The sequence below is a fragment of the Emydura macquarii genome, unplaced genomic scaffold (genome assembly GCF_026122565.2).
Source record: "Emydura macquarii macquarii isolate MOO-44397 ecotype Brisbane River unplaced genomic scaffold, CSIRO-AGI_Emac_v2 contig_3692, whole genome shotgun sequence".
Classification (NCBI taxonomy): domain Eukaryota; kingdom Metazoa; phylum Chordata; order Testudines; family Chelidae; genus Emydura; species Emydura macquarii.
Window position 1 is genome coordinate 11503767 of NW_027133829.1, and position 19829 is coordinate 11523595.

General features: G+C 65.1%; 1 protein-coding gene across 1 annotated transcript in view; it reads right to left on the reverse strand.

Annotated features, from left to right (window-relative positions):
• SLIT1 (slit guidance ligand 1) overlaps positions 1-19829 on the reverse strand; it is a 120942-nt gene that overhangs the window by 27252 nt on the left and 73861 nt on the right. Inside the window, exons 5-21 of the mRNA XM_067537262.1 lie at positions 15914-15985; positions 14843-14914; positions 14223-14294; positions 13689-13852; positions 11427-11574; positions 9600-9671; positions 9075-9146; positions 8392-8463; positions 8133-8276; positions 7651-7814; positions 6803-6826; positions 5955-6099; positions 5601-5675; positions 4843-4986; positions 4292-4435; positions 3868-4034; positions 815-947 (exon numbers count right to left, since the gene is read on the reverse strand). Coding sequence (XP_067393363.1) covers positions 815-947; positions 3868-4034; positions 4292-4435; positions 4843-4986; positions 5601-5675; positions 5955-6099; positions 6803-6826; positions 7651-7814; positions 8133-8276; positions 8392-8463; positions 9075-9146; positions 9600-9671; positions 11427-11574; positions 13689-13852; positions 14223-14294; positions 14843-14914; positions 15914-15985 — 1884 coding nt within the window. The remainder of the gene's footprint in view (positions 1-814; positions 948-3867; positions 4035-4291; positions 4436-4842; positions 4987-5600; positions 5676-5954; positions 6100-6802; positions 6827-7650; positions 7815-8132; positions 8277-8391; positions 8464-9074; positions 9147-9599; positions 9672-11426; positions 11575-13688; positions 13853-14222; positions 14295-14842; positions 14915-15913; positions 15986-19829) is intronic.

The window sequence follows — 19829 nt, forward strand, 5'->3', positions numbered from 1 at the left end:
CACCCGGCACCCCTGGGGGAGCTGGCCCCATGCCTCACCCCAGAGGTTACGGCTCCCTGGAGCCCGTGTCACTCGGGGGGCAACGTCTGGGGCCTGATCCTCCTCTTTGCAGACTGCGGTAACCGAGGCCCCCAGGGGAGTTGGCCCAGGTCACACACGCAGGGATAAACGAGAGCAGAGTGTGGCCCTGCCGCCGGGATCCATCCCTGGCTCCTTCGTTCCCGTCTGGCCCTTACTGAGACAGCTTATCCACGGCAGCCCCCCTGCCCAGAGACAGCCTCCGTCCCTGCCTCTCTGCCCTGGCACCTGGGACCAAACAACCCCCCGCCACAGCCAGAAGGACAGACAGACGCCAGGACATGCTGCAATCTGCCTTCCTTGGACGCTGGATTCCATTCCCATGGCTCCCTCGACCACGACCGGCCAGGCCCCGTCTAGACGGGAGTTTTCTACGGCTGGTCAGTGGGGTGCAGGTTTTCAGGCCCAGTCCTGCACCACTGCCATCGCTGGCAGCTTTGCCATGGACCCGGGGCCGGGCGGCCCTTCACACTGTGGTGCAGACGGGCGCAGGGGGCCTGGCACAAGCGGCGCAAAGCCCAGCGTCACTATGCAGCACGGACGGGCCCCGGTCGAGTTCCGTGCCCAGTGCGGCAGGCGCTGGACCAACGCACAGTGAGAGACGGCCCTGCCCCAGAGTCCCGGGCAGAGCGAGGGGCGGGGGGGGGGGGGGGAGTGAACAGCGCCCTGCGGGGCGAAGGGCAGGGCCAGGTTACGCAGGAGAGGAATCGGGGAGGACACAGCCCGGGCTACTCACAGCTCAGTGACGTTCTTCGGGATCCCCTTGGGCAGGGCCAGCAGGTGTTTGTTGCTGCAGCGCACGACCGTGTCCAGGCAGGTGCACTCCTGAGGGCACTGGGGCCGCGGGACGCAGCCTGTCTCCTCCTGGCCTGCAAAAGGTGGGCGGAAAATGACCACGGCAAGTAATGGGACAATCCAGCTCCGGGCTCTCACCGCTTCCTACAGCCAGAGATTCCCAGACGCCCAGGCCAGAAGGGATCATCGCTGGGATCATCTGGGCTGACCCCCTGCGCAGACAGGCTGGGGTCCTGCCCCACAATAACCCCCAGAGCAGATCTCAGACAATCCTCTGCCCCCGAGCTAAAAACGGCCCTGCCACGCGTGCAGGCCTCGTAAGGTCCCTTCCAGTTCTACGAGTCTACGGCCAGTGACGGGGGACCCACCACAGCCCTTGGTAACTGGTTCCAGTCCCTGTCACGGACGGACGGACGGACGCCTGATTCCCAGTCTGAACGTGTGCAGCCACTGGACCCTGTCAGACCTTTCTGTGCCAGGCAGCCGAGCCCCGTGCTCAGTATCTGCTCCCCCACAGACACCGACAGACCGTAATCAAGTCACGCCTCGTCCTTCTCTGTCACGCTAACTCGATGGAGCGCCTGGAGTCCGTCACTACGGGGCGGGTTTTCTAACTCCTGCACTGTTCTCCTGGCTTCCCTTGGACCCCGTCCCAAGCCATCAACACCCTCCTTGGACTGTGGGCACCAGAACTGGCGACAGCTCTCCGGCAGCGGTCGCACCCGGGCCAAAGACAGAGGCACAACAACCTCTCTACCCTCGTGGATGCATCCCAGGATCACACTAGCTCCTTGGGCCCCAGCGTCACACTGGGAGCTCGTGTTCAGCTGATTCTCCACCATGACCCTCAAACCCTTCCCAGCACCACTGCCTCCCAGGACAGAGCCACCCCCAGCCATCAGCCGCACGGCCACACTCTGCTCCTAGAGGAACACATCCCCATTGAGCCGAACTAAGCCTGCTTGGCCCAGTTTACCAAGAGATCCAGCTTGCTCAGTACCAGACACCTGGCCTCTTCTCTATTCCCTGCTCCCCCAGGCTCTGTGTCAGCTGCAGACTACCCGGGAGGATGCCCAGCATCTCCCAGCTGACTGATACCGATGTTAACCAGAGCAGGGCCAAGAACCGGTCACACGCCCACGCGCGGACAATTCCCGGTCGGTCAGTTACTGCTCCGTGTAACGTGCCGTGTGAATTCGATCAGGAGCCCGGCTGGGGAGATCTGGGTGTGAGCCCCTCCCCCCGATCTCTGGACAAGCTTCCCGGAGGTCTGGATGCGCTAGCCTGGCCTGGATGAGCTCAGTGCCAGTTTGCTTTGATCGCACAGGTACAGAGGTGCCCCCGGCCAGCACGCCACGGAGGAGAGACAGGAGGATGTCCTGGGCTCTCTTTGTCCCTCTCCCGACAGTCTCCCTATGCTGCAGCCAGCTGGATGGCAACTAAAGGAGTAGCTTTCTCGGCCCTTCTCGGGGCAGCGCACCAGGCCCCTGCGTCCACACCAGGCGTAACGCAGCGGCTCAGAGCTGCTGCCCGCTGCAGACAGAGGTATTCCCTCTGCATGCGCGAGTTAAACCAGCGGGTCGCCAAGAGCTGGAAATGCTCCTGCAAACTCTCCACCCCTGTGCCCGGGGTGGCGGCACCATAATGCACCGGGGCTGAGCTGTAACCCTGGTGGGGAGCGCAGGCAGAGGAGACGGGCTCAATGCCAGCCAGCGACGCCGGGGAGAGCAGACTTGCAGGCTAGCTTTTCAGGAGGAAGGAAGCTGGTTTCTTGTGAAAAAAATCCCAAACTTATTGCTTGTAAGGAACCCCTGCTGCTCCCCGGGTGTCCCCCGCGCTGCGATTCCCTGGCGGGCAAGGCGTTGCCAGGCTGATAATGTGCCTGCATCCCCGGGGAAGTTTCGGATATTTACTGGCAGCATCTTTGCAATTTTGAAATTTGGGAGAAAAAAATCAGGACAAATTTCAATTTCATGGTGTCGTTTTTCCAGTTGGTTCAGAATGCTGGCATTATAAAAACGGGGCGATTTTTCAGTGTTCACGAATTCCCCAGCTCCAACCCCAGCACCTCGGGTACAGAATTATTGGGGCTGTGGGGCCAGTTCATCTCCGGCTGCTTCCTGGCCCCGACTCCGGCACGGTGCAGACCAGCCACAGTGCGGCAGGGACGCCCGCCCTCAGCCCTTGTCTACACACGAACTTGCACCTGTTCAACTGAAGTGATTCAGTTCAAGTGATGCACATCCCCGTGTGGACATGCACGGTTCAGTGTGGTGTAAACCTGTTCGTCAGAGCTTGGGGCTAAACCGATTGAGTTGAACTGGTGCAGCTTCATGTGTGGACACACTTGCATTGGTTTAATCCTTGCATATCGGTTCAGCTTCATGTACGAAGGCCTGGCCAACACCTTACACCGAGGCGGACAGAGATACGGAGCTCAGGGGTGTGAAAAATCCACCCCGAGCACCATGGCTATGGACCGAGCCCCTGGTGCCGATGCTGCGCGACGGATGGAACAAGGCTTCTGACGACCTGGCTTCCACCTCTGGGAGCTGGTGTTCCGACGCCAGGGAAAAGCCCCTTCCATCGCTGTACACTGCATCTACACTACAGGGCTCTGCTGGCATAGCTGTGTGCCCTGGCTATGCGTCTCTCGTCCCCATAGCGGAGATGTAGCCTTCATCTAAACCAAACCAAGGCTAGTTTAAATCAGAGTAACTTTGTCCACACTGCCCCGGTACGGGTTTAACTCCCCATCCTGAGTTAACCCAGTCCAGGCGCGTATGCATGCGCCCGCCACCACCCTGCCCATTGGATCGCAGGCTGGGCCCCGCTTAGCGTCCTGGTGCCGGCTCCCGCTCAGTCACGCACCACGTCTGAAAGCAGCTGGGAGCGGCCCGAAGGCAGCACTAGGATCCCGCCGGGGAGAAGCACCCGCTGGGAGACCCGGCCGCAGGGTCACCTCCGCTCGGCCACGTGGCACCTGCGAGTTACCTTCCTCACACCTGAAGTCGGGGACGGCCACGTCCTGGAGCGGGATCTGCCGCAGGAAGTCGGGGCTCTGGCAACGCGGGTTCCCCGTCACGATCTTCCTCCTCCGCAGCCAGTCGCCCAGCCAGGCCAGCCGGCAGTTACAGCTGAAGGGGTTGCCCAGGAGGTTCCTGTGGAGCAAAGCAGGAGCGCAGGGCTGGCGTGGCGGCAGCAGAGCCAGGCATCCCAGGCTCCCCAGAACTCGCAGCTCCCACGCCACGTGCTCGCCCACCCCAGGGCCCAGAGCCAGCGGGGCTGGACCCGCAGACGGGCCGGGGGAGGGAAGGGTTCCCAGGAGGGGTTAGCCGGAGGTGGCGAGCTCCTGGCCCTGCCTGAGCCCCGCCGGGTGTGTGGGGAGCAGCTGGGCAGCCCCCGGCACCGCACTTACAGGGTGGAGAGCGAGTGCAGGGTGTCGAAGGCGCCGGGGGCGATGGTGCTGATCTGGTTGTCGTACAGCGAGAGCAGGCGCACGCTGCGCAGCCCCGTGAAGCTGTCGTTGTGGATGCAGCTGATGCGGTTGTTTCTCAGCATCCTGGGAGGGAGGGAGGGCGGGAGACACAGTGTCACGGGCCGAGGGTTAATGCCAGCCGCCCCCCGGCCCGGCTCCCCCGCCCACTGCCCAGCTCTGCCGGGCACCGTGACTGCTGCGAGATCTGGCCCTGCGCTCGGGGCGCTGCGTGCACGGACCCCCGGAGCAGCCCCGGAGGCGCGGGGACTCATGGGGAAGCAGCCATGAGCTCATGGCCTGGCCCTGCGGCAAACGCTGCCCAGGCCCGTGCCAGAGCCGGGAGCATCACGCTGCCCGTGTGCGGCTGAGCCGTCCAGGGCAGCACCTGCCAGGGGAGCTGCCGGGGCCCGTTCCACGGAGCAGGCGGTGCCGGTGAAATCAGTCAGCAGCCCCCGCCCCAGCCGCCGGGGGGGGGCCCGGTCCCCACTCACAGGGTCCTGAGCCCCGCCAGGCCCCGGAACATGCCGCTGCGCACGGACTCCAGCTGATTGACCGTCAGGTGCAGCTCGCTGACGGACGCAGCCCCCTCGAAGGCCCCGTCCTCGATCTCCGTCACCTTGTTGTTGCTCAGGTTGCTGGGGAAGAAAGGGAGCGGCAGGCTGGGCCCTGCATCCGGGAGGGGGCCGCATCCAGCCCAACGCAGGTCCCGCGAGGGGGCCTGAGCCCTGGGGGTGTCTGTGGAGCATCCCTGAGAGAGCCACCTCGCTGCCCTGGGGGGGCTCCACCCATTAGGGGCCGCCTCTCTGTCCCAGGGGGGTGTCCTCTGTCCTAAATGGCGTGGGAACACGGAATGGCTGGGGGCGTCATCCAGCCCCATCTGCCCTCTCCCGCAGGGATCAGCCTGGCTGCTGCAGAGACGGTGCCAGGCACCCCCAGGGTCCATTAATGGAATTACCCGCCCCGGGGGAGGTTTCCTCCTGACCCCTGCATGAGTGGCTGGCTTGCGCCTGGAGTGGGAGGTTTAATGTAACTCTGGCTGTTCTCATTATCCACAGAGATGACCACTCCTGTTCTGAATCCTGCTCAGCTCATGGCCTCAATGACATCTTGTGGCAGTGAGTTCCACAGGTTAACGATGCATCATCTGCCTTTTGATGCCACTGGCTGTGCCCCGTGCCCCTCCTGTCCTGCACAGAGCATGTCACACGTCTTCACAGGGGCGGCGAGGACTCTCTGGTTTCCTACTCACATTTTTTTCAGGTGTGGGAGTTTTTTGAAGATCCCCGTGGCCTCCAGGACCGAGATTTCGTTGTTGTTCAGGCGCCTGGGCGTGGTGCCGGGGAAGAGAAGAACGAAGAAGATAACTGTGAGACCCCAGGCAGTGCTGGGCCCCCCGGGGAGGAATAAAGCAAGCCCCCAACCTCCCAGACACCCCCTGCACAAGCATGACCGTGGGAACACGTGCAGCACACTGAACCCAGGCGTGGGGACGTCCTCAGAGGTCTGAGCGTTTCCGGCTCAGGCCAGGCGTGTGTGTGCGTCTGAGACAGGCGGCCGGCCGGCTGGGGGGCAGGATGCACCGCGAGCACGGGGGGGCCCTTACAGCTCTGCCGTGGCCTGGGGGATGCGCTCGGGCAGCTTGGTGAGTTTCAGGTTGGAGCATTCCACCACGTTGGCCTCGCAGCGGCACTTCGGGGGGCAGCCCACGTCGCTGTTGCACTCGCTGTTCAGCTGGTAATCCTCCGTGCCTGCCACGAGAGAGCAACGCCCGGAGGGGCAGAACGCCAGCTACCAGCCTGCGGGGAGGGGCGGCCCCGGCTGGGCCCGGGCACCAGGCTCTGAGCTGCACTCCCCCACCGCCCCGTGTCACAGGGAGACAGGCTGGGACCACGCCGGGGCTGGGGCCAGGGAGTCGCCCCTCTGGCCGGTGCCCAGCGGCTGAGGAGATTCCTCGCACCCTGAGCAACAGACAAATGGGGCCTGACACAGCCGGCTCCTGGGCGCAGGCAGGATTCCCGGGCTGCGCCTCTGGGGGGTGCTGGCTGCACGGGAGTTACTCCTCACTGCACAGAGCCGGGCGCCGGGCTGGCTTTGCCATCGGGGCTGCGTGGGGCGCGGGGCCAGGCTGGGTGAGGGGCCTGGTACTGCTCAGCAAACGGCTTCCCCTGGGGCCGGACTCCAACGCGAGCCATCTGAGGCTGCTCGGGGGGACAGGACCAGCGCCAGGTTCCCGAAGGGAATGTCTGGGCCAGGCCGGAGAGCCGTGGCACGGGAGTCCTCTGTGTGCCAAGGTGCCTGGTGACTCGGACCCACGGTACCCAGCGGGCAAACCTCAATCCGCCCAAGCGCCAGATCCCCAGCACCCCCTGTGCGGACACGGGCACTGTCCAGCCCCGTACCCCCGCCCGGCCCCGGCCCAGCCCCGCACACAGGGATCTGCTCGTCTCTTACCTGGGATAAAGTACTGCTCTTTGGCTGCAGAGAGAAACGCACGAACACGTGAACTGGGCAGGCCAGAGCCAGCACAGCAGAGCCCGCGTGGGAGGGGCGGGCGGCTGGGCAGAGGGTTCGAATCCCGACTGCCACTGACTGACCGGGTGATCTTGGGCAAGTCCCTCCAGCTCTGTGCCTCAGTTTCCCCTCCCCTCATTGCCTGTCTATGCAAACTGTGAGCTCGTCAGGACAGGGCCTGGCTTGGTCTCTGCAGCGCCCGGCACCCGGAGCGCAGTCAAGGCCCCTGGGTACTGCTGCAACAGCAATCGCCCGGGGCCAGCCCCCAGCCGGCAGGAGCGGTGGCAGCTGCCCTGTGGGAGGCCGCTCTGGATCCCAGGGAAGGGGCCTGGGTTACAGGGAACCCGCTTCCCTGCTCCCTTTGGCTGCGCGGAGACATCTCGCCGGTAACTCCGGCGCCCGGATCGCCCCTGTGCCTGCTCTGCACGTGGGGACAAGGGCCCCTCGCTCCCCACCCGGCTAGGGCTGAGCTCGTGGGAGGGACCCACAGCTCCACCCCCCCCGGCTCTAACAGCAGCACCCCGGCGAACTGCTCCCACCCCCCAGGTCCCACAGCAGACGGGGGAGCCCCTGGGCAGAGCACGGGAAAGGCAGGACGGAGCCGAATGGGCCGGTCACCGTCACAGCCGCTGCTGAGCCAGCCCCGGCCTGGGCCCCTCCCGGGTAGGCTGGGCTGTCTCACGTGCTAGACAAAGGGCTCCCGGTGACGCGGGGGCTGGTGGAAGCTGTCCGGGGGCTACTGGCCGGCTAGCTCTCGCCGGTGGCCCCGGGTCCGCGGCCAGCCTCACCCGAGCAGCGGAACTTCTTGCTCTTGACGTGGCCGATGCGCTTGTTGGCCAGGCGGCGCGGGCTGGCGCAGCGGGCCCCGCTGGTCTCGATGGGGTTGGCGCGCAGGAAATCCGCCAGCCACCGCAGGTTGCAGTCGCAGATGAAGGGGTTCTGGGCCAGGTGCCTGGCGCGGGGGGCACAGAGAGGGGGTGAGGATGCTGGGCTTTACAGGCCAGGACGTGCGCCACGGCGGCCTGGAGTACGGGAGCTCAGCTGCCACCCGGGGTTGCTCCACCTCACTCCCGGGGTTTCCTTTTATTCCCCTCGCTCCCGGGGAGCCCGGGATCCGGAGGGCATGAAGGCCCCTCTGCCTGGCCCCCGGGCTGCACCTCCCGAACCGGAGCCTGCCCAGGGCTCTGCCCCACGTAGCCCACACAGGGTGGGGCAGGAATTCACCCCCTCCCGCTGCCGCCCGGGGCTGGCCCTGGCCCCTGGCACTTACAGGGTCTGGACGGCTCGCAGGGGGGCAAAGGTGCCTTTGGCCAGGCCCTGCAGCTTGTTGTCATAGAGCGAAAGCAGCGAGAGGCTCTGCAGGTCCACGAAGGCGTCTGCCCGGACGCAGTTGATCTTGTTGGCATTGAGGAGCCTGAGGGGGCAGGGACACATCAGCCAGTGACACGGGCCGGCCCCGCTCCGGGCTCACGACAGCAGAGCCTGGGCCGGCCCCTGGGACACGCCCGGACGAGCCGACGCGTCCTTACAGAAGCTGCAGCGCGTGGAGTCCCCCGAAGACGCCCTTGGGCAGGTCCGTGATCTTGTTCCCGTACAGCACGCTGGAAAAGAGAGTGCCCGTCCTTCGCACGCAGCACCCACGGGCCTCGGTCGGAGCCTCCCGGCCCAGCGGAGGGGGGTCCAGCCACGAGCCCTGGATCGCCCCACGTCTGCCCCACACCTGCCAACGTTACCCATCCCGACCCCACAGCATGGGCCATCCACACTGCTGGGACCTCCAAGTCAGGGGCCCACCCAGGGCTTTTCCCTCTGGAAACCTGGCTTCAAATCAGACCCACCTCACAGGTGAGATCAGCTTGGCGGCCTCAGCCCAGTCGCACGATTCAACGGGGTTGTTCATCCCCACCCAAGAGAGGCCAAGGGCCAAACTTGCAGGGGGGCCGTGGCAGGGCTGGGGGGTGGGGCCCAGGGCTGGGATGGAAGGGGCTGCAGGGTGGGAGTGAGGGGCGTTGGCGGAGCAGTGGGGGCGCCCAGGGCTGGGACGGCAGGGGCTGCGGGTCGGGAGTGAGAGGCGTTGGAGTTACGGAGACGGGCTCCATGGAGACGGGTGACAGTCAGTGATGCGGGCGGGAGGTTTCCCTGCAGCACGGTCCCGGTCCCGGGGCTGGAAGCGGCACAGCCCTTAGGCTGGGGAGGCCCCGGGGGGACTCACAGTGAGTTCAGCGAGCGCAGCCCCTGGAAGGCATCGGGAGCGATCTCCGTGATCTGGTTGTTGCTCAGGTCTCTGTGACACAAGGGGAAAGCCCAGCGCTGTTATTCCCTGCCCAGCGTCCGCCTGGGAGGGGGACGGGGGGTGTATCTGGGGGGACACAGGGAGCATTTCCCCCGGAACTGCCAGGATCCCACTGGCAGCTAGTGACTATGTCCCCAGCATCCGGAGGGGCCAGCCTTTGCCCAGCCGCACCCCTGCCGGGCAGGGAGGGGAACAAGGGCTGGGCAGGTCCCCTGGCACCCGCTGCTGTGAGCCCGGGAGTGCAGGGGTCTCTGCCATGCCAGCTGCAGTGGGGGGCTCCTGCGGGCACGAGCTGGGGGGACGCAGGCTGCCCGGGGAGGTGGCGCGCCCGTGACCGGAGCCGCCAGCAGGCGAGGGGAGCCGGAGCAGAGCGCGTGGAGGGCAGCACCGGGCACGCCCAGGGGCACACTCGGGGGAGCCAGCGCACGCCGGCCGGGCACTTACATCCGCCGCAGCTTCTTGTAGGGCGAGAAGGCCCCGGGCGGGACGGATTTGATCCCGTTCAGCTCCAGGCGTCTGCGAGGAGAAAGGCAACGAGATAACAAACCCGCTCCAGCCCCACCTCTCCCAGCAGGGCTGCTGTGGGGCGCACAGTGGGGCACTGGCTGGGGGGGAGGGGGAGTTCCCATCTGCCCCTGCCCCACCTCTTCCAGTCCACTGCTGCCAGCACCCCCGGGCTGAGATGGGCCAGAACAGTCTGTGTGCGCGGGGGAGACAGCGTGCGTGTGCCCCCACACACGTGTGTGCACATGTGCCAGTGCATGTGCACACGTGTGTGAATGTGCACGTGTGCGTGTGACTGTGAGGGACGCCCTGGGGCAGCACCGGCGGGTTCCCTGCAGGGAAGTGTGGCAGAGGAGTGCTAGAGGGAACCTTTGTAGTAAAGAGCAGAGAGTTCTAGTAACTGGTCTCTTTACTGGACCTGGTGCTGATTTGGGAGCCAGGAACTGGAATGCAGTAAAGGGGGCTGTGGGCATTTGTGGACTGGCTTCTTGATAACCTGTGTGGGGGGAATCAGAAGCAGTTCGTGGCTGGTTGGGAAGCCGGGCTTCAGTGTCACCCACCAGCGCGGGGAGAATCTGCTCTCCCTTTGCAGCCTGCCCTGACCTTGACATTCTCAGGTGGCTACCCTGGGCACGGACGGGTCACACCACTCATCCAGCAGAGCAGCCCTGAGGGATGATGTGACCCTGCTCCGAGCTGGGCATGGACTGAACAGCTGCTGGGCAGTGGGAACCTCGCAGGCAGCTGCCGGAGATGCTGCAACATCTGTGGATAACGTTGGTGGTGCGACCTCCCCGGCTCGCTGGGTAACGGGAACTCTCAGTTCCAGCTCAAAGGGGGAAGAGACGTGACGAGGTGGGAATTTTCTGTAATATTTGTATTAAGCCTGTGTGCCTCGGTTTCCCCTCGATTGTGCATGGCTACCCCAGGCAGAGACGGGGCACTAAAAAACCCTGGCAAGGCTGACCCCAGATCAAGAGACTCCAACAAGACAATGGCAAATCCACTGGCACCGCGCACCCAGCGCCCCGGGGACAGGGACCCCACCTCTCCGCAGGGACGGGGGCAGCACCCCCAGCTGGAGAACGCAGGGCTGGGGAGGTGGGGATCAGAGGTGGCTGCTGGAAGGAGTCGGGATCTCACCGGGAGTCTGACCAAGGAGGTTGGTCGGACAGACAGACAGACAGAGCTTGAACCAAGGGGGTTCACCACAGCCTGGCTGGGCTCTGGGCTACCCAGCCTGGACCGTGCCATAACCTTCGGTTCTCCGTGCAACCCTACGGCCTTCCTGGGCTGTGTCCAGCTACCGGCTAAACCCGGCTGTGGCCGCGCTGGGCGAGTTTCGCTGCAAATGCTGGGCGAGCGGCATTAATCCCTGATGGGGGGACACGTCTCCCCCAGGCCCGTCTCAGCCGGGCTCGCCTGGCCCCCCCGTACCCCGCCTCAATACGCCACTACTCCCACGGTCAGCCGGGCACCATACGTGGGATGCGATATGCCTGGCACGGCCGTGACTGTGATTGGGAGCCAGCCGGGTCCGTGTCTTTGCCAGGAGCTGATTCTCGGGAGCGGCTCCCGGGTGCAAGGGACGGGCGAGCAGGCTGCTCTGCGCCCTGCGGACACGGGGCGGGTCTGCTCCCTCGGCCCCCCGCAGAGCTGCTCTCAGGCCTCATCCCCCGTGGGGCTGGGAGGGCAGGTCCTGGGGGACGCCGTGGGGCAGGCTTGGCTCGTCCTGGGGGCGGGCTCCGGGGTGCGTGGCGGACTCACATCTCCGTCATGGTCTCGGGCAGGTTGGCGGGGATGGCCGTCAGTCCCTTGCCACGGCAGTCCACCACGCTGTTGCTGCAGGTGCACATGGCGGGGCAGGAGCCAGACGACAGACTGCAGATCTGGGCGTGGGCGGCGTCCGTTTGTCCTGCCAGGGGAAGCAAAGCAGCGGCCGAGTGAGACGGGGCCGGGGCTGGGGGAAGGACCTGGAGGGTGCGTCTGTGGCTGGGCCAGGCGGAGACGCAGCCGCAGTCTCACCTCACGGACCCGGAGACCCTCTCTGGTTCGCCAGGGCAGGGCAGCCCCGCCTGGCGGGCCCAGCCGGCCCGGAGCTAGGGGACGGGGAGTGGCTCTGCCCTGCGGACTGCCGGGAGGCCCGCACGCCCACCCGTGGTTTGTCCCAAGGGCACAAGGCTGCGGAGAGGCAGCCGGGGGCCAGCAGGACCAAGCCTTGCAGGGCGCATGGCGCTGGGCGTCCACCCTTTTCCCGCGGGGACTTTGCCTGGCCTGCGCCCTGCCCAATGCAGGGCTCCCTGCCCGGGCGCTGCGCACCCGGCCCTTCCCAAACGCCCAGCGATGCGGACGGGCCCCTGCTCATGGCACAGCCAGACCCCAGCTTTGGCTCGGCAGGAGGCGGGGGGGCAGCGGGGGCTCTGCCCTCCCCAGAGCGTCGCTCCCACCCCCCCGCCCCATGCCTCGCCCCCCCACCTCATGCCTCGCCCCCGGAGACCTCAGGCAGAGATGTGGGGTCTCCACTGCAAACGGCAAACCCGGCTCCAACGGCGACACCAGCAGCGAATGCCCCGGGACAGGGGATCTTCTGAGGTGCCCACGGGGCGTTTTCCCAGCCCCGCTGGCCCCGCGTCTCCCCAAGAGGGGCTGTTCCCAGGGACGCGGCCAGTCTGTCTGCTCTGCCACAGGCAGCCCCTGCTGAGCTGCCTGGCACGGCTTCCTGGGAACACACACACTGCACACACACACACACACACACCCCCCTGGGCGGGCACAAAACACACACACACACACACACGGGAGCGCTGGGGTGCCTGGCAGCCCTGGCAGGAGCTCTCGCACTGCACTGGCCGTGACTCCAGCCAGCCCGGCTGTCAGGGCCAAGGTTCCCGCTCTGCCCGTGCCCGGCGCGGCTCTGGCTGAGCTCAGCCCTGCAGCGGCAGGTGCCCTGGCCACGGTGGATGGGGGGACCCTTGAGCTGTGAGCCCCACTCCCCGGCAGTTCACCCGCAGCGCTGAGCCAGCCCCTGCCACTCAGAGAGCCATAGACTCACAGAAGATGAGGGTTGGCAGGGACCCCAGGAGGTGCCTAGTCCAGCCCCCTGCTCAGAGCAGGACCAACCCCAACTAAACCATCCCAGCCAGGGCTTTGTCAAGCCAGGCCTTAAAAACCTCTAAGGATGGAGATTCCCCCACCTCCCTAGGTAACCCATTCCAGTGCTTCACCACCCTCTTAGGGAAAAAGTTTTCCTAATGTCCAACCTAGACCTCCTCCACTGCAACTTGAGACCGTTGCTCCTTGTTCTGTCACCTGCCACCACTGAGAACAGCCTAGCCCCATCCTCCCTGGAACCCCCTTTCAGGTAGTTAAAGGCTGCTATCAAATCCCCCCTCATTCTTCTCTTCTGCAGACTGAACAAGCCCAGTTCCCTCAGCCTCTCCTCATAAGTCTTGTGCTCCAGCCCCCTCATCATTTTTCTTGTCCTCCCCTGGACTCTCTCCAACTTCTCCACATCCTTTTTGTAGTGGGGGGGCCAAAACTGGACACAATACTCCAAATGCAGCCTCACCAGTGCCGAATAGAGGGGAATAATCACTTCCCTCCATCTGCTGGCAATGCCCCTACTAATGCAGCCCAGTATGCCGTTAGCTCTCTTGGCGATGCCCCCGGGCAGGCAGCGGAGCCCCACAGCTGGGCCGGGCGCTGCACTAGAGCAGAGCCCCTGAGCGGAGCTCCAGGCAAAGGACGGGGAGACGCAGGGGTGGGCGACCGGACAGGGCCTTAGCCCACCCTCTCCTCGGCCAACATGGCTACCATGGTGCTGCCCCCCTGGCAGCCCAGACACCCCCTCCAATGCAGGCCCCCCCCGACAGCCCAGACACCCCCTCCAATGCAGGCCCCCCCCGACAGCCCAGACACCCCCTCCAATGCAGGCCCCCCCCGACAGCCCAGACACCCCCTCCAATGCAGGCCCCCCCCGACAGCCCAGACACCCCCCCCCAATGCAGACTCCCCCAGCAGCTCCCTCACCTGAGCAGCTGAACTCGCTCTTCTGGATCTCGGCCACGGGCAGGCCGCGGAGGGCCGGGGGGCCGGCGCACTGCGTGAAGAGCCCGATGGCCGGGCGCTGGCGCAGCCACGGCGCCAGCCAGGCCAGGTGGCAGTCGCAGAACAGCTGGTTGGAATGGAGGCGGCTGGGGACGGGCAGAGGCTCAGCGTCAGGGTCCCTCGTGCAGGACACCCCCCGGCAGCCCGTCCTCTGGGACGCCCCCTTCTCTGGGCTGCCAGCCCCAACCCGCCAGGGCCCCCGGCCGGCAGCTCCACGGGTGCACAATGACATCCGGGGAGGGGAAACGGGGGGAGGCACCAGAGAGCCTGGCATCGAAGAGGGAGCCTGAAAGTCTGCAAGGCGCTGGGCTGGAGGAAGCAGCATGTGCCCTCCTGGTCCCTGCCCTCCTCCAGTCCCTCTCCCCCCTGGGCCCTGCCCTCCACCCGGCCCCTCCCGCCCCCTGGGCCCTGCCCTCCCCCCGCCCTGCCGCCCGCCCGCCCTGGGGCTGCACTCACAAGGTGCGCAGCTTGGGCATGTGGTTGAAGCTGGAGACGGGCACGGTGCTGATGTTGTTGTTGTTGAGCGTCCTGGGAGAGGCGATGCAGACGGGTCAGGGCGCCCAGGACCCCGGTGTGGGGCGGGACAGCACAGAACAGCCACAGCCCCTCCTCCCCAATGGGCATCCCCCTCCTGGGCAAACCGGAGCCACACCCCAACTCATGCCATGCACCGGGGTAGCGGGGGGACGGACGGACGGACAGGTAAGACCCAGCTGGGGGGAGCCGCTCGTCTCTGGTTCTGGCTCTCGGGCGATTGCAGGGGGGCCCGGGGAGGGGGCAGACGCTGGGGCAGAAAAGCCCCGGCCTGCCCGCCTGGAGCGGGGGCGAAGCTGCCCAGAGTCCCTGCCAGCGGGGCCGGCCCGTGTCTGCGAGAGGCTTGCCCTCACGCGCTCAGTGGCGGGGCGGGGCTGGCCAGCTCCAGTCGGGCCAGGTGAAGGGCCGGGCCGTGCCCGGAGCTGGCACCTGGAGGCCGGGGAGGGGTGAGCCAACCTCACCCACAGAGACAGCCGAGTCCAGCCTGCCCCTTACGCAGCGCCCCCGGACCACGCGGAGAGCCCCGCGCCCGCCCCACTCACAGAACCTCCAGGCCCCGCAGCGCACGGAAGGCTCCGTCCTCAATGCAGCTGATCTGGTTCTTGTCCAGCTGCCTGCAGAACAAACGGGATGCCGTGTTACTCTACAGACTCCAGGCCCCGGGACAGTCTGCAGGCTGGGCTGCTGCCCTGACCTGGCCAGAGGCAAGTCAGGGCCCGGAACAGCAGTAGCAGGGGGTGCAGGTCGAGATTGAGGGGCACCGGCAGAGCTGGGGGGGGGAACGACACAAAGGCTGGGGTAGCAGGGGGCTGCGGGTCAGGAGTGAGGGGCATTACCATTATCACAGGCTATTTAGGGTGCCCCAAATGTACTGGGCTCTATCCCAGCCCAGGAAAAGCCCCACCCCAGCGGGGAAGAGAGAGCGCTGGGGAGCCGGCACTGCAGGAGTGGCCGAGCTGTGTGGGAGGGCAGGGCCGGGGCCCCTGGGACAGACGACCTTGTGCATTGTGGCTGTGAGCCTGGGGGGGCTGTCCGGGGCTGACCCTGCCATAGAGGTGTCTCTGCAGTCTGAGCCCCCCCCCATTCCTACGCTCGGTTGATCGTTCTGGCCCTGCCCCACGTGCCGTCACCCACGCCAGGCCGAGGGGGGCAGACGGCTGCCGCTCCGGTGCTGGGGCGTTTGGCTGCACTGGGCGGCCCCCTGGCACGGGCGGGAATGGCCGCGTGGCACCGGGTGGGGCAGTGCCCAGCCCTCTGCATCCGTGGTGAGCAGCAGGACACGGGCCACGCCCGCCGTGCTGCGCCTCGCCCTGTGAGACGTGCTCCGTCCGGCTGGCGGGCGCCCCAGCAACTCCACGGCAACGAGCCTGAGGTTGGGGTGGGAGTGGGGGCCATAATCCCTCACTCATCGGGGCCCGGCCTTCCCTCGCTGGACTCCCCATGCGCTGCGCCCGCCCCAGCGTTCAGTGACACGCCAGCCACGGGGGAGGAGGGATCCCGCCCCGCTGGGATGGCGCACAGCCGGGGGGCCCGTGGGCCGTCACGTGGGGAAAAGGAGACAAGGCGGAGGAGTGGCTGGACGCCCCACTCCGGGCCGGGCCGCGGAGACTCACAGGTTCTTCAGGTCGGTGGCTCCGCGGAAGGCTTTCCTCGGGACGGCCTGGATCAGGTTCTCGCTCAGGTCCCTGGGCAAAGAAAACACGGGCAGCGAAATCAGCGAAGCCCTGAAAGCGACGTCCCTTCCCTGAGAGCAGGGCAGGGCAGGCAGCACTCGGGGGAACCGGGAGGTATCAGGTCTGCTCACCGCTGCCTCTGGGAAATGCTGCTATTGCTAGGTCCCGGTGCAGGCGCTAGGGCAGGCTGGAAGAATTCTCCACTCGACCCTGGCTGCTGTCTCGCAGGCTACGTCTACACTTCAAACGCTACAGCCACACTGCTACAGCCTCTGTGCTGCTGCAGCACCTCCGTGAGGACGCCACCGACGCTGCCAGGGGCTCCTCCTGGCGTGGCAGTCAGCCCACCTCCCCGCGAGGCGGGAGCCGGGTCGAGGGGAGAATTCCTCTGCTGAGCAAGCACTGTCTGCACCGGGGGCTGGGTCGCGGGAACTCCGTCCCTCGGAGGGTGGATTTTTCACACCCCTCAGAGCTGTAGCTGGGTCGACCTCACTTTTCCATGCAGACCTGGCCTCAGAGAGACGGGTGAACCACAGCCGCTCCCACAGCCCCAGAGCTCCAGCGGTGCAGCGTCTCCAGTGTAGACACAGCTGGAGTCTCCGCTCCGCTCTGTGATGGGTGGGAGCAGCAGCAGGACGCCCAGCAGGCGCTGCGGGGGGGAACCCCAAGCTCTTAAAGACTCTGCGACTCCCAGTAATTACGGGTCCCTGCTGATTAATTGGTAATTACACTTAGTGGCTCTGAAAGTCATTCCCATGCAGCCGGCCCCGCCATTTAGAGGCACCCATGGAATCGGGTCTTTAATGACTTCGCTGCTACATGGCACCTTCCATGTAATTAGCCACCCGCAGCTGCCAAGGGAAAGCAGCGCCCACACAGCTAGCCGGCGCGCCACGCACAGCGGGGGTTCGAAGCAGACTCGAGTCAGGTCCTGCTCAGCGCATCAGCAAGGCCCCTCCAGCCCTCGCTTTGCCGGTCACCTGGGACTGGCTGCCGGGTTAATGACCAGCCTTTAGGTCACAGATCACATCACACAATGCTCTGTCACACCATGCACTGCCCCTCCCGGCCTGCAGAAGGCAGCAGAGGGCTGCCCATGGCTGGCTTCACTACGCTGTGTACTATCTGGTACCACTTCCGCTCCACCACTGACCAAACTGTAGGGCACTGCAGAGCTCCTGCACCGTCTGGTGTCCAGCATGCCAGATACTCCTCCAGCCTCCACAGAGACCTGGGTCTCTGTGCTCCGCCCTGTGCCAGCTGCTTCACCCTGTCCTCCCAGGGAGCATGATTCATCCATGGCAACCTCCCCTCTGCCCTGCGCTGGCCAGTCACAGCAGCAACAAGCGTCCCCCATTGCACGGAGACAAGGGAACAAGCACACCTCCGCACTGGGCCATCGAGCCAAGCCCCTGTCATCCATGAACAAGTGGTCGGAATCCTCCCGCATCTGACCTAGGGAAACTGAGGCACAGAGCAGGGACAAGACTTGCCCGAGGTCACAGAGCAGAACTGAGAGTAGAACCGAGGGTCGTAGCTGCAAGTCCACTGCTCTAAATGCCACCCCACGACCTAGGAAACTGAGGCACAGAGCAGGGCCGAGACTTGCCCGAGGTCACAGAGAACAGAGGGTTGTAGCTGCCCTCCGCCAGCCCCGTACAGCACATGCATACCAACATGAGAGCGGCCGCGCTGGGTCAGACTAAGGGTCTGTCTAGCCCAGGGTCCTGCCTTCTCTGAGAGTGGCCAGTGCCAGGTGCTTCAGAGGGAATGAAGAGAACAGGGCAAATATCCAGTGATCCATCCCGTCGCCCATTCCCAGCTTCTGGCTGTCAGAGGCTAGGGACACTCAGAGGAGAGGGTTGCATCCCTGCCCATCCTGGCCAATAGCCACTGACGGACCTGTCTTTCCAGATCTTAGCTAAATCTTTTTTGAATCCCGTTCCAGTTTTGGCCTTCACAACATCCCCTGGCAAGGAGTTCCACAGGTTGACTGCACGCTGTGTGAAGAAACACTGCCTTCTGTTTGCTTTAAACCCGCTGCCTATCAATGTCATTGGGTGACCCCCTGGTTCTGGTGTTGTGGGAAGGACTAAATAACACTTCCCTAGTCACTTTCTCCAACCAGTCACGATTTTATAGACCTCTGTCATAACCCCCCTTAGTTCTCTCTTTTCCAAGCTGAAAAGTCCCCGCCTCATTAATCTCGCCTCCTGTGGAAGCTGTTCCATCTCCTCAACATTTCTGTTGCGCTTCTCTGCACCTTTCCCAATTCCAATGGATCTTTTTTGAGCTGGGGTGACCTGAGCTGCAGGCAGTGTTCACGGTGTGGGCGCACCAGGGATGTACATAGGGGAATTATTATATCTTCTGTCTGATCTCTCTCTTTCCTACTGGTTCCCAACATGCGCTTAGCTTTTCTGACCGCCACCGCACACTGCACGGCTGTTTTCAGAGATCTCTCCACCACAACACACGCGGAGACTTCTCCACCCTTGGGACATGAAGAGGAGGTTTCAGGAACTGTCTAGTCCCTGGTGCTAGGAGTCACTTCATCCCTCCTGCAGTCCTGACCCTTTGGCCTGGGCCTGGTGCCCCCTCTGCCACACAGTGCTTTAAATCCAAAACAGAGGAGACCTGGCGCAGCCAGGAAGGGCCCGTCTCCCCAGCAGCCGCTCCCAGCCCAACCACTCCCAGGTGAGCGGGACATACCCCGGTGGGTCCCAAAATAAATGGTGGGAGGGGGTGCATTACATCTGCTAAGAGCCGGAGGGTGCTGCTCTCCCCAGAACGCTAGCGTCCTCAGGGCACCTCTACCATTCTCCGATGATGCCCCCGATCGGCAAGGCAGATACAGACAGACTGACCCCCCCGCTGCTGACAGCAGGATCCCGAGCGCACTACGGGACGGGAGAGTGCGCGAGCTGGCGGCGTAAGTCAGGAGACGGAGCCCAGTGAGGAAAGCTGAGCCCGGGCCCAGCGCAGCCGGGGACTTGGAAAGTCCAGTTTGCACAGACGTGCCTGCCAGGGAATGAGAGGAGTGAGCGAGGGAAGCTTCTGCAACCACTGGGCTTCCCCGGGACCACGGCTAGCACGAAGGCTAGCCAGGAACGGCCAGGGGAAGTGCAACGCTGCCTGGGAGCGGGGCAGGGCAGGCCTGAATGGATCCAGACGGCACACGTTAAAGAAAACCAGCCCACAGGGCATGTGGGGCCCGAGCAGCCACGCCTCTTTTCCAGAGATGCCTGGCGTTCGTCCTGCCCCGCATATGGCCAGCGAGCCACGGGCCGGACCAGGGGCAGCGCTCCGGGACACGCATGGGGGGTGCTCCCCTGGAGCTAGGCCAGGACGCCGGGGACACAGCGGCAGGGAAGTGAGAGAAAAAGCTCTTTGGACCCATCGGAGCCCGGGAGAGCCTGGCCCTCGGTGGCTAGGGCCAAAGGCGCCGGTAGGATTTGTAAAGGCCTCCCAGCAGCCCCGTGCAGTTCTGGTCCTGCCCAGTGGGTGGCGCTGACAGGCTGTCCTGGAGCTGCCGGGACCAACTCGGGTACGGTTCATTTCCCCCTCGCCCCCAAAGAACAGCGCTGGGACAGGGGGGCTCGTCGCTGGGAGCCGGGCGCGGCGGGGTGCTCTCTCTCACCCATAGAAAACGTCCCCTCACCCCCGTGTCTCCCTCCCACTGATGTGTCCCAGACCTTCCCAGCAGCCCACTGAAGACGGAGCCCCTCTCAGGGTGCACTGCCCGCCCCACCCTGGGACCCGTCACCGGGACGTCACCCCACCGCCCTGGCACGTGGAGCAGGGTCCTGAGGGAAACTGAGTCCCCACGCTGGTCAGAAGGGGACGTGTGTCTGTG